Source organism: Anneissia japonica, unplaced genomic scaffold (assembly GCF_011630105.1).
Source record: "Anneissia japonica isolate Jap-2015-1 unplaced genomic scaffold, ASM1163010v1 scaffold5623_len388731_cov182, whole genome shotgun sequence".
Classification (NCBI taxonomy): Eukaryota; Metazoa; Echinodermata; class Crinoidea; order Comatulida; family Comatulidae; genus Anneissia; species Anneissia japonica.
In genome coordinates, this window is record NW_022727290.1 from 267,181 (window position 1) to 281,402 (window position 14,222).

The 14,222-nt window shown below is 33.8% G+C and overlaps 2 protein-coding genes across 3 annotated transcripts in view; one reads left to right on the top strand and one right to left on the bottom strand.

Annotated features, from left to right (window-relative positions):
* The window catches only part of LOC117113681, a 15,542-nt gene extending 12,939 nt beyond the window's left edge, over positions 1–2,603 (bottom strand). For both annotated transcript variants that reach the window (XM_033257100.1, XM_033257099.1), the window contains exon 1: positions 2,480–2,603. The gene's annotated coding sequence lies outside the window, so the exon portion shown is untranslated. The remainder of the gene's footprint in view (positions 1–2,479) is intronic.
* A 63-nt stretch (positions 2,604–2,666) lies between these two features.
* Positions 2,667–14,222, top strand: LOC117113679 (4'-phosphopantetheine phosphatase-like). The gene is made up of 15 exons (XM_033257095.1): positions 2,667–2,912; positions 3,400–3,706; positions 4,153–4,429; positions 5,256–5,427; positions 6,105–6,295; positions 7,103–7,184; positions 7,384–7,484; positions 9,167–9,322; positions 9,640–9,752; positions 10,360–10,447; positions 10,900–11,051; positions 11,410–11,512; positions 11,634–11,738; positions 12,347–12,516; positions 13,195–14,222. The coding sequence occupies exons 1-15, from the start codon at positions 2,816–2,818 to the stop codon at positions 13,397–13,399; spliced, it is 2,319 nt and encodes a 772-aa protein (XP_033112986.1). The 5' UTR covers positions 2,667–2,815; the 3' UTR covers positions 13,400–14,222.

Genomic DNA, 14,222 nt, shown 5'->3' on the forward strand with positions numbered 1-14,222 from the left:
TATGCTTACTGGTACAACAAAAACATATTTTTTAAATATAAATTTGATTCCATTCTTATGACTTTTTATATATGTGTCTCTAACCATTGATTTACTTGTGATCATCGGTAAAATGGGGGTGGGATAGGCAAAGAAAAAAAAAAAACAAACCTCCCTCCCTCATCAGTTTTTATTCTTTGATAGGGTGATAAACTAATAATTTTATTTATGGGGCCTTAGAAGAAAGTAATATTAAAGGGATTGCTTTACTGAATATCTCTTTTTAGACCATTTCAGGGACACACATTATTTACCTACATATTCAAAAACAAATTTGAATCCAGCTGGCCACATCATGTGCCAAACTTGTGGGAGACTACTGTAATTATAAAAATATCATATTATTGGAAGCAAAATAATATTATGGTGTGGTAGGAATGGAGTATTTTTTGGTGTGAATCAAGGATAACCAAGTTTTCAGAGGGGTCCTTCTGGTGGTGAATTTGGCAACACCGGGAGACAATCCCCTGCTCTTTTTTCCAAGAGTAGGCCTACTGCAATCTTTAACATGAGCATATTGCATAAAGGCAAACAGCTTAAATATTTCATCTGAAAGGAAATGCTCTTAAATCTGGTTCTGTTTGCTAAGCACAGATTAGCCATAAATCAGATGTTGTAGCCTCCAGCAATAATGAGAAAGGTCACCACCTTCTATTGTACTAGAATTAAACTATTGTTATCACCTTATAATTCTGCCATTATTGTTAGACATCACAAGTTCACTGAATCCAACCTCCATGATCTATAACTAAACTGTACTAGACAATACATTTCCAAACTTCAAGGTTACTGCCATCATCAAGGCTGCAATGAGGGCCAAAATAGGGACAAAAAGACCATGGCTAACATACAGAACTGTGTATACTTAGCAGTCATCAAATATACTTTATACAGAGTAGGAAACAATTTATAATAATCTGCAAACAATTCATTCATATGATGAAGTTTGCCTACTTTATTAGAGGATGTGTTAATTAAATATTAAATGTTCATGATATAGCCTCATTATACATGTTTTATTTACCTTTTTTCTTAAATACAACAAAAGTAGGCCTACATTATATAGCTGCCCTTAAAGCTAATAGTAAAATTAAAACAAAAATCTCAAGCACCCTCACATGCAACTGGGTGGACGGACTGGGTGTCAGCTATGCCTGTTTCCCTTGCAACACAACAATCAGTGGAATTTGATTTAAACATAGGCAGAATGATTCAAGGCAGGGGAGGGGGAGGGGAAAATAGGGGATGGAGTGCAGCCACACCCCCAACCCTAAAATATTTTAATTTTTAAAAAGGGGGAAAATGGAATTTTTAGTCTAAAAGTGACATTTTTGGCAATCTAAAGTGCCATACTACTCTAGACATAATGTTGTACCTCAGGCCCAAACCAACCATGGTGGTTCCTTTATTTATTTAAAATTCCAGGATCCATGATCTACCACTGATAACATTCAATATAATCAGTTCTTATTCTAACCATGGAGGAAATATTTCCTCCATGTTCTAACTGCCCATTGTTTGCCTCTAGATTTTCAACAACAAAAAATGCAATGTTCTCTTGTTGCTACAACAGTCTTTTTATTCTAACCGCCTTTTGCTGATCCCTCAAATTTTCAACAACAAAAAATACAAAGTTTTGTTGTTACCACAACAGGCTTTTCATTCTAACTGCCGATTGTGGATCCCTCAGATTTTCAACAATGAAAAATAAAATACAAAGTTTTGTTGTTACTACAAACAGGCTTCTTATTCTAACTGCCTATTGTTCCTCTCAGACATTCAACAAGAAGAAATACAATGGTCTCTTTTACAGGCGGCAGGACTACGTTTGTAGACAATTTTAGTTTCGTTTCATTAATAATGTTTTGTTATTATCTTTTGTTTACTGATATTTTCATGTTATGTATGTAATGTATCAAGTATCGAAATTCAATATTTCGACATTAATTATGTCATCATCATTTGTATGTATTAAACTATCTTATCTGAGATATAATCAGTGGACCTTTCGGTTTTTATGTAATGTATGATATGCATCTTATCTTATCAATGTAAAATGTAATTCAGTCAACTGTTCTTTTAACTAATAGCCTACTTATCATATGAACAGTAAGTATATTTTTATTTATAATTAATATGACTATTGTTAATTAAATCGTAAATTACAATACTTATTGTTTGTCTATTTAGACACTATGTAAATACTTTACTAATGTTGAATACTGATTTTTTTTTTATCTGCGCCAATCAATACTGAAATACCTACAATGCGACGGGGGTGCCCGGCAGCTGTAACTCCCGTCGCAGCAGCTAGGATGAGAGAGGTACGACTCGACGGCGGTCACTAGAATGTTTCCGGCCAAGTCTAAAACAAAAAAAAATAGGCTAGGCTCAGCTACGAGGATTAACTAATACTATTAGTACAAACGACTATACTTACCATTAATTTTTTTTGTGTACCACACAACAGATATGCTAATAAAAACGTAAAACTACGTAAATATCAGAAAGCGAGAACAATCAATGAGCACGTTCTTTTATGTGATTCAAAAAACTGTTTCAGAGTTTCAGACAAAACAAGACCAGAGTAAACAAACCACCTTGCCACGCTTCACTGATCAGGTCCGGCGTGCACAGAGGGCGCACTACTGCCAACGCTCGACGATCGCGACGACGGCGAATAAACACCTCCTCCAGGACCTGCGGGCGACCAGCACATTTCATAATAAAAATATAAAGTGAATTAGGCTAGTAGAGCCTTGGTTTGTAGTCAATCATGTCTGAATCATCATCTTATGCACACTGCATAGCCCTGCCTCCCGACCAAGTTTTTAGAAATTTAAAGAATGCAAAACGTTTTGCTATAGATATCGGTAAGAAAATTAAGAAATATCTCGATTATTTAGCCTACTACTACTAGGCGTAGGCATGAAGAAGTGTAGGTTTGGCCTGTCTAGAGGGCAGCCTAGATTCTGAATATGGATGCATGGGCCACAAGCAGCCCCCGTCAGAGTCATTAGGCTAAAAAATGCTAGTCCTAGGCCTTATGTATGTGCAGGCAAGGTATATTCCTACTACTTCTAGAGAAGGAGGACTGAGATTGCTGGCCAAAGATGAAATCTTATTCTAACAAGTTTTCTAGCCATAATCAGACCCAGAGGCATACAATTAGGCTTAGCCTAGGCCTATCTATACAATACAACAATTATAAACAGGAGATTCAAATGAATTGCTTTTTTAATTTTAGGTACTGGTATTACTGTTGACATATTTATTCAAACCAGCTCGTTTAGGGGAGCATTTACAATTTCAATAAATATATATACAATTAGTTACTTTGTCTTTTACATCGTTATCTAGGTGGATCATTATGCAAATTAGCATACTATTCAACCTTGCACAAGAAACGAAGTCATTGCTCAGAAGCAGAAAAGCAAACAGAAGATGGAAAAGAAAGCCCTCCGTTGTATGTGGTTGGAGAAGAGGAGGAAATTTCTACCCGTCTTCATTTTATTAAATTTGAAACTAAGTATATTGAAAGTTGTCTAGATTTTATCAAGCAGAACTTAATAGAAAGTGAAGAACAAATGAACGGAAAAATTGTGAAGGCAACAGGAGGCGGATCACATAAGTATAAAGAACTTTTATCTGAGAAATTAGGAGTAACGTAAGTTCAAATAAAATTTTTAATTAAATATTCATAGAATTTTATCTGTCAAAAATTATTTGTTTCAACTTTCACACATTACCCCCTAAAGCATAGGCCCTATGCAGTACAACCACTGATGGGCAAGGTGGAGGGGAAGCTAATGTGTCAGACATGGGGTTTATTGTAGTCTAGGGGGCCTCTTAGCTACCAGGGAGCCTTTGATTGCACGATTATAAACCTAATGACGTCACACAAAGTCATGTGCACATGCAAGAACTTTTAAGTTCTCATATTCGCGTGGATTGTAGGACACAATTTTTCCCAATCTATGTTGTGCAGAGAACAATAGGACAGTCACACAAGAGTAAATCCATTCTAGCGTCATGTCGTTATCCATTCTAACGTCATGTCAACTTTGAACTTAAATAAATACTAATGTGGGCCAATATGATTTTTATTGTCAGGATTGAAAAAGAAGATGAGATGGAGTGCTTAATAAAGGGGTTACATTTTCTGCTGAGGAATATTCCAGATGAAGCATTCATCTTCCAGCGACATGCCAATCAGAAGTATCAATTCCAACCATCAGACCCAAATTTATTTCCCTACCTGCTGGTTAACATTGGGTCAGGTGTCAGTATAGTTAAAGTTGAATCAGAAACACAGTTTGAGAGGATCGGAGGCTCGGCTATGGGTGGTGGAACTTTCTGGGGGCTAGGCTCTCTTCTCACAAAAGCTAAGGTTGGTTTCACAACATTTAATACACAGTGAAATGTTGTAATGGGCTGATATGTTACGTCTCAAAGATAGAATAGTGGAATTAACTCAATTATACAGTTAGGTCACCAGAAAATTTGGGCAGGGTCCTTGAAGGCCCACAGTAGCCGCAGTGTTGAAGCCCCAGTCAATGAATTTGCATGACAATCCCCTTTTTCTCTGAAGATTGTACTGTGTGCATAATTGGACCAATACCATAAGTAGTTTGGGCGAGACTTTTTTTATATCTTGTTTAACCCACCGCCCTCCAATAATGGTGATTTCAAATAAAAATACAATTTTATATTTGGCCAATTAGCGAACCCACTGCCACAAAAAAATGGAAATTTTAGAAAAAAATAAAAGTTTAAAAAAAATTTATGTTACACCTATGTCTGCCTTGAAATTTTGAAAATTAAGATGTCTATATTTGTTTTTAAAGCATTGGACCATCCCATTACTACCGTACACTGTTTACATTCACCAATAAAATAGGATTTTTATTGTCTCCTCCGTCTAAATGAAAAATCAACATTTTTTTTTCCGCCCTCCTCCGACTATCTTTAAAAAAATAAGTTCGCGAAACAAGGTATAAATAAAGTCTCACCTTGCCAGTATTGAACATCTAATATGTAAAAAGAAGCTCTCCTTTTAATGTAGTTGAAAAAGAGGAGGAATTGCTACCCATTTTATTAAATTTGAAACTACTGTAAGTATATTGAAAAAAAAATCATACACCAAGTTATCATTAGTTTGCTAGTACTAAACATCTAATTTGTAGATGTTTTATTGTTTTGTGATTGGTCTACAGGGTTTTGATGAACTGCTTCAACTAGCCATGGCCGGTGATCATCGCAACGTGGACATGCTGGTGAAGGACATCTACGGTGGTGCCTACTCTGCAATGGGACTGCCGGAGGACTTACTAGCTTGTCACTTCGGGAGAACTGTCAAACATTCGATGGACGACCAATTTAGCTCAGGTATCCATCATATTAGATAAGATAAGATCATTTTCTACAGAATATCATCTAGAAATCACAAAACTGAAACTTATTGTTCAAGACATCAGGCTGTGATTTTGCCAGTGCATTTCAAGGTGGCTTTTAAACTTATTTATAGAAGTGGAATTAACAATGTGATATGGCAGACTATTCCAGCTATTGACTGTAGGTAAAGAGAAAAACTTTTGTCGGTGCTTAGTTCAGCAATAACTTTCCTCATTTTAAAATTGTGGCTCCTCGTTGAAAAAGTATGCGGTGCAAAAATCGAAAAATACCCTTGGATTTACCTTATATCCATGGACCATTCTAGATTCTAGAAGTTTGAATCACACAAGACTTCTGTCGTCGAAAGGCTAACGAAGGAAGTGTCATAGAAATCATACGGTCTTTATATGAATGTGTTTTAAGCACAAAATTCTTTGTTGATTTTGTTTTTATATTATTCACTATAAGTTTTCTTGTCAAATTCACAATATAGAGTACTATTCTTTCCCCTCTAATTCACTATTTTAAGCCTACATTTTCACTTTACATCGCTCCTCCTTTATAGTCAATAAGCCCTGTGATATCCCTAAACTTGCTCATCTAATGTAATGTATTAGCCGAACCAAAGTTTATATGCTATGATGATTTTATTTCTAACTGCATTTTTTAAGAAAATGGTAACTATGCACGTGAAGACATTGCAAAGAGCCTTCTGTTGATGATCAGCAATGGAATCGGACAAATGTCGTGTCTCTATGCAAACCAAGAAAACATGAAGCGTGTTTATTTCGGAGGTTACTTCATTCGTGGGCACCCAGTCACCATGAGAGCTATCACATTTGCTCTCAATTACTTTTCAAAGGTGAGAGACAAACATTAGTTAAATACCTTGTTACCTTGCTTGGAATTGTGGCAGTAGAATCACTGTAGCTAATTGGCTAATTCTCAGTTTGCTCTCTTTGTCTGACGCAAATACTGTATTAAAAACTGATTGTTTATTCACCATGAAAGCCTTCAAACAATACTAAATTATATAAAAACTACACTACAGGTCTCCATATTAAAGCCCACTTTTGGGACCTGGGTTTCAATGGTCTTTAGCAGCATTGGTCTCTAATTAGAATAATAAAAAGAAAATACATTTGTTAATTTGCAACCACAGAAAAGTGATCTTTAATTGGAGGGGTGTTTAATTAGAGAGAGACCTGTATTTTTAAAGTTCTGGCCAAGAGTCAACGAAAAGAAAATTGGCAAACCTACACAGGACTAGAATTTGCCTTATCTAATGCTGCTGCATCTAGATGGTAGTGCTTAATGAAAAAACAAAAATGAATAAAACATAAATATAATATCAATTATACAGCTCTAGGAACACTAGGCATTTCTTACAGTAGATATGCTTTCAGGTGTTTGAAAAAGTGATTTTTCATAACTTTATAATCAACTTAGTGGCTCAGTTCTCGATTTAGCTGGAATACATCAAATAGAGCTATAGTCATTTCAATTTTGTAATAGGCACAGATACTCATTCACATGTTACTGTTGGTAGTTATTTGCATAATGCAAAATTGGTAGAATAATACCACTACCACCATTGTTTTCCTTTTGTTTGATACCGTTCATTAAAATGATCTAAGAATTTACCCCAGATTTTTTTTTTTCATTTTAGGGTGAAGTACAAGCCTTATACTTGAGGCACGAGGGTTACTTGGGTGCTATTGGTGCTTTTCTCAAGGGTGCAGAAGAGGATGGTAACTTTGCTTATTTTATATACAATTTCTTACCATTTACAGTTGTTTTTTTTTTCAAGCAAATGCTAGGCAAATTATATATATTTATATTTTTTATACTAAAAATGTATTCTAATTTATTTGAAAGTATAACTAACTTTTGATTACAGTGTTTTTATTCAAAAGGCCATTGTTTATTGAACATAATGTTTTCTCTTAGACACTGATAAATACCAATGGGGTGAGAATTTTGCTGGCAGTTCAGGATTTAGTAGCCCGACACCCTTCATTGATTTCTCGGAAACGGACACACCTAGCACTGTAAGTAAAAGTTAGATCATTAGAACATGTTACTGCCTTTTTATGAGCGATTTCCCACACTACCTTAGAATTAAGGTATAATACCCAGAGGTCCTGTAAGCCTAAGGAGTTAGGACAGCCATCTGCACATCTGCAAGCATGCAAACATTTCTTGGATGAGCTAACTCATCTTCCTCAAATGATAATTGCTGCGAAGCAGCCAATTCAAAATTTTGACAGCAATTTGAAAAAAAAACAAAAACAAGGGCCTAAGACTACTGAAAAGCGGAGTTTCCTTCTTTCGTTCTGCCGGGTAAAATCAATTACTTTAGGCGACGTTTGTAGACTAACCAACACGTACCAACATCCACATGTCGCGCTAGCCTTATCCTACTCTAGGCCTAGACTAGCTAGGATGGTATAGGCCTAGCCTTGAAAGGACAAAGGTCCCAATAAAAAACAACGTCGCTCCTTGATAGCTAACGTTGTCTATTTAACACAATAATTCATTATTTGACCTATAGTTGTTTTTTGAATTCCACAAATCTCAGCCGATACCTCGCACAACTCGAGTAACGTCTCATATCTATTGTCGTGACGTCATGGCTCGCTGTCTCACACACTTGCGATGTCTTGCACTTGTGGTCAAATAACACGCTGTCTCGCACTTTGGCAACACTCTTTGGCAGTCAACTCGCCCCTAGAAAACCCGCCCTTGGAAACTTGCCCCATAAAAAAATGTACGCTTCCTAGACCAGGCAGTCTTCAAAATAAAAATTGTAACCTTTGGTAATTAACAACATTTTCCACATACATAGAAATTTTTGAAACTTTATTAAAAAAAACCTAAACCATAATTCACCACTATAGATACACTTTTTGACAAAAATGAAAAATTACGACTTTGTCACCCAATGAGAAGTGTTCTAATATAGACAGTGGGTCGTGTCTCATATTATTTGTTATATTTTTATTATTCATTATTTTCACTTCACTTGCATAAATAATTTTGTTCGAAGAACATTTATATGCAGTTGTACTTCGCAGCACTTCACTTGCAATTTGCAATTTCTAGTTGCTAGTTTTTACTGCTGTATTATCACAATCTTTGTGGTAGCCATCTTGAATTTTAAAGTTGCTGCCATCCTAGCTCTTTGAAAAAACACATTTATTGGATTAGACACCAAATTTGCCATTTTCCTTCAAGTAAAATTGGGTTTACATACTAAGCTTTTCAACATTTTTGTGGTGGCCATTTTGAATTCTAAGATTAGACCAAAATTTACAATTTTTTTTTATAGAGGAAGAGTGGAATTACACTAAAATATTCAATTTTTAATCTCTGTTATAGTGGCCATCTAGAAATTCTAAATGTCTCATTGGATTCAGTGACCCCAAAATAAAAACTTTTTCAGTAAACTTTGGAGGTAATTTTATACAAATGGCCAAAAAATATGTTCAACCCATTTTAAATTTTATTTATGCCCTAGTAGAGAAAATTTGCTCCCTGAAAAATAGTCACGGGGCCCTGATTTTCACTATACTATTAGGCAGATTTCCCAGAGGTTCCTTCTTCCAACTGGGGACCCTGTAGTTATGCCATTTTAACCTTTCATTCTACCCTTTCATTCTACCCTTGAGGTACCTCTAAAATAGTGATTTCTTAAAAATTTTGTTACCTATTAATTTTTTATATCAATCAGTGTGATTTGTTTGAAATGGATCGACTAGACAGAGTACTTGTCCCTTGTCCTAGACTCAGATGTCCAGCCACATATGTAGCTGATCTAGTGGATTTGACAAATGATGCTAATGCGTGTGCCTATTGGTTGAAATGTTTTGAAGAAGCTTTGACACGGGTAAGTGGGTGCATGTCTTCTTAGCATACTAAAATTTGATAAACCATCAGCATAAAATCAACAGCAACTGTAACCACATATATAAAATAAATAATTTAATAATTTAATATAATAGTTTAATCTTTGAAATGCACTGTCTCAGAGCGCTCTTTTGCAAAAGGGAGACAATGAAGTTACAGCCAACATCCAAAAACTCAAGTTTAATGCTGGTATTACAAGTTAATTTCTGCCAACATTTAGGTGGTTTTCTTTTGTATTTTTTTTGGTTTCTTGTTTTATTCGTTTGTCATTAGCATAGTTTTGATGTGTCTCTATAGGTTGGGGAGTATGCAATGAAAAGTCAGTCATCGACACAGGATGCAATTGACAGAGCTGAAGCATTTAAGGAAAAGTATAAGAAGCGTTTACATATACTTCAAGACCAGCCCTTGTAAGCGTTTACCCTCCACATTCTTGCTAGGCCCTATTTGGGACTAATACAGCTATTATTTTTGTTAATTCTATCATGATTAGATCTTCATGAATATTTGTCCATTATGAGATAAAATATTTTAACTAGGTTTTCCATGTATTGTATTTTGATATTGAGATATTCATTAATGTAAACCATCCTACACATCCAGACCAGAGTAGAGAAGAAATGGAACCACAAAAATAATAATAAATTATTTATTTTTTATTTATACAGTTGAACTTTCCTAAGTCGAATCCAAAAAGGCATTGAAAAATTGTTCGAATTAGATAAAATTTGACTTACAGATCGTTAATTAATGGAAAACACAACAATTTGGCATGTAAAGTAAGATCAACTTAGGAATTATTTGACTTATACAAAGTCGACTTAGGCAATTTTTCCCGTAATATTGGTTTTACTACTTCTGTTGTTTTTAATTAAATTGCTTAGATCATCAATATCTTCATCTAAATACATGTTTCTGTTTCACTGTAAATCAGCTTTTACTTCCATATTTCCTTATTTGTTCTGCGTAGCTCATACTACCTGTTTTTATATAATGATTTATTCTGTTTTTGGACAGTGCCTTCGGTTCATTAACTGTCAGAAGCCTCCTCGAGACGCGAGAGCAGTGTCTGTATGAGTTTAGTTTTCCCGATCCATATTGTCATGTGAGTATTAATTATAAAATGACAAAAATTAGAGTAATGTTTACAATATCTAAGGACCACCCTTTAGATATTATTCAATTCCGTTGTGTTACTGCTATTTGAATAAATTGGAATTGAATAGTTAAGGTCCCACAAAATGGTAGCGTAATCACAAACACGTGTCTGTGGGACAATCAATATTCCTGTCCCAGTCCTGATTGGATGGTTGTTAAGTTTGATTAGAAGATCCATTGAGAATTAAACTTGATAAGGAAAACATTGTCTAAATATATTAAGGAAACCATGGGGTTCACTGATAAGTTTGACATAAGATGCAGTATATGAAACAAATTGAAAAAGTGATACAAGCCATTGAGATTCAATATTTCAAACTTTATCAGTTCAACTTCACAAATTAAATATGTGCAACCACTGTCAAGTTAAGGGTTCTGTTGTTTTTATCTTACCTATAGTTAAAACGTCAAGAGAATGAGTCAGCATTGAAATTTCTACCAAGTCGGTTGAATCAGCTAGATTCCATGAACTGGCTTGGACGACAGATGGCACTCATAGAGGGCGTACTTGCTGGCAATGTTTTTGACTGGGGTTCTAAGGCTGTCACAACGTAAGTTATACAATTACACTGAAGAAGCTCTTCTGCAATATGTCCTGTTTCATTTTATTGTGTTGACTTGCATTGTGGAAATTGTAAAATAATTTGTTTTCTGTCCTGACATTGGATAATATAGTTTATAACACACCAAAATAGATCCTTGTGAGTTGATTGGTGAATTTGAATGAAACAGTCAATTTTTCAGCTCATTAAAATATTCTTCCCATTCCACTCATAAACATTAATTATTTTTACAGTATAACATCCGACCTAGAAGCAAATGTGGACAGTTCAAAATTACTGTTGATCTAATTTTGTATATATTTTGTGGACCATATTATTTTTTAAATAATAAATTTTGTATCTGCAGTTTATTAGAAAAAGGTAATTTTGGTTTTATGGAAGCGAAGTCTAGCCTTCAACCCAGACCTTGGTTGGTGGATGACATGGATGCCTGGTTAGAGAGACTAAAGGTTAGAATAAAATGATTAATCTTTGAAATGATGTTGCAAGTTGTTAATTCATAGCTCCACTTATCAACATTTCAGCAATGATGGTGCTGTTTCATCATTGTAGTTTTCTTTCATTTTTCAGGGTCCACCTCATAAAAGAGTGGTTATATTTGTGGATAACAGTGGTGCTGATATTATTTTGGGGATATTTCCACTAGTTAGGGAGTTCCTAAAGCGAGGAACACAGGTGAATAAGTATTTTATTTCTTCATAAACATTAAACATTTCTCATTATATTTAACAATGGTTGTCCATCATAAACATTAAACATTTCTCATTATATTTAACAATGGTTGTCCATCAGGCAAGGCTGATTATTTGCTGTATAACAAGGGATTTTCTGTGCCCATAGATTTGAAATTTAAGCGTCTTAATCACCAAAGTACACTTTGACTAATTTTGAATATTTTTATAATTTTATGCCTTTTCAATTTCTTCATAAGTTTAAGCATAGCACCCATGACACTGCTGAGTTTGTTCGTTGATGTGAATCCATCACAGGAGCTACACAGGTGGCTTAGTGTAGCTTTCCTTAGAGAAATAATCGCGTATTATGAATTCTAGTTGCTGTTATCAGTTGACTGATGAGTAATTAATGATTATAGAATGCCATGTCAATTATACTTTTTGATTTATTGTTGTTTAAATTTTTGTTTCAATTTCAAATATCACTGATAGTTTTTTTTTGTTTCATCACAAGATTATCATTTTGTTTTAAACTGTAGTACATTGAATTTATTTATTCAAAGTTAGTGTGGCTGCTATGATGAAATAAAAATTCTTTTGTTTTTTCAGGTTATCTTATCTGCCAACTCAAAGCCTGCCCTCAATGACATCACTCATTATGAGTTAGTCATCATTGTAGAGCGCATTGTAACGATGGATGAGACCATACGCACAGCCCTCTATGAGAAACAGTTGCAGCTGATTCAAAATGGCAGTGGGTCTCCTTGTTTAGATCTCAGGTAACGTAAAATATGTAAAATACATCATGTTTGTTAATAAGTTGTGGGTTGGGGTTACAGCATGATTATATTTACAACTTTTGAATACTGTACAGGTAAATTATTATATCAGCACAAAAAATGCAGAACAAGATTATATTGGTTTACAATATTATTGTAAATTGTAAATATATTTATATGACATAATGTGTATTTTTATATAAATAATAATCTAATTGTTATAACTTGTGATTTTTTGATATTTTATTAGGTAAATAGAGTTAGAATCTTTGATCTAATAAATTTTATTATTTTTTCTAGTTTTGTAAATAGAATTAAAATGTTTTACCTAAATAATTTAATAATGTTTTTACAATTCAGTTGTTTTATTGTATGTAATGTATTCTCATGTAATTCAGCTCTAAAGTTGCCATTTCAGATCGAATAAAATTGAAATTTAAAATTGAAATGTGTTAATGTTTATAATAAATAATATTATTAATTTTAATGACTAATATAGTGCATACATTCATTAACATAAAAAATCATTAAGTAAATAATAATTGTAATAGTAAATATATACATATATTTTTTTAATGATTATATATTGTGGTTGAAAAAAATTAGATATGGAAGGAAAATTAATTATTTTGTATTTTTAAACAGCTAAACTTCTGATCCATTTTGTTTTCCCTTTAGTCGCATTGATCAAACAATAGCATCATGCTGCGAGGAAGCAGACCTGATAATTCTTGAAGGCATGGGTCGTGCGATTCACACAAACTACAGTGCATGTTTCTCTTGTGAATGTCTAAAGCTTGCGGTGCTGAAAAATAAATGGCTCGCAGAGAGGTTTGGAGGCGACATGTTCAGTATTGTAGTCAAATATGAGGTGGTACAGTAAGGTAGCAAATTACAATCATGCTGAGAAGGTGGTGACAGGTTTAGTATTTCATCAAATATATATGAGACGGTGCAGTAAGGCAGCTTATTAAACTGTAAAATATAAAAATTAATATTATAATTAGGATGGTGATGACAACAATATGATTGATGAAGATGATGGATGATGATGTAATTGATGAATTGATGATGATGACAATGCAGAAAGATAAATGATTATAAAAATAGTTTAAATAATGATGATGATTTAGAAAGTTTTTAACAAATATAATGCCAAAGCAAATATCAGTTTTAAGTGTCCATATAAGACTTAGACAAGTCTTTTTTACTTTGTTTTATCAAACTTCCTTTTCTGTAAATCTTCAGATGAGGTGAGGGAAAAGTGATTCTTTTTTCTTATTTAACACAATGCTTAAATCATCTAGGTGCAGAAAAAAAATAAAATAATAAATTTGAGGAATAAAATTATGTGAGTGTATTGGTAAGAAAAGTAATCTGGTGCCTTTAGCCTCTGATTGGAGATCAAAAGGCATAGTCATAGAAAGAATGCAATGTAAATAGTTCAGTAATTGTACTCATAAATGCTTTATAATTATTCTATTGTGAGGAAAAATAAAGATTCCTTATCACTGACGATTTCATGGCAAGGGCAAGCGAAATAAGTGTACAGAAAAGTTGTATTATTTTTTACGACAGCTGGTTTGGTAGCAGGCTAACAAAAAAATGGTTTTACTCTAAATTATCAATTTTATCAGGTGGCATGTTTGCAAAACAATGTATAATAAAAATCTTGTCTTAATACAATTATCATAATAACATTCTAA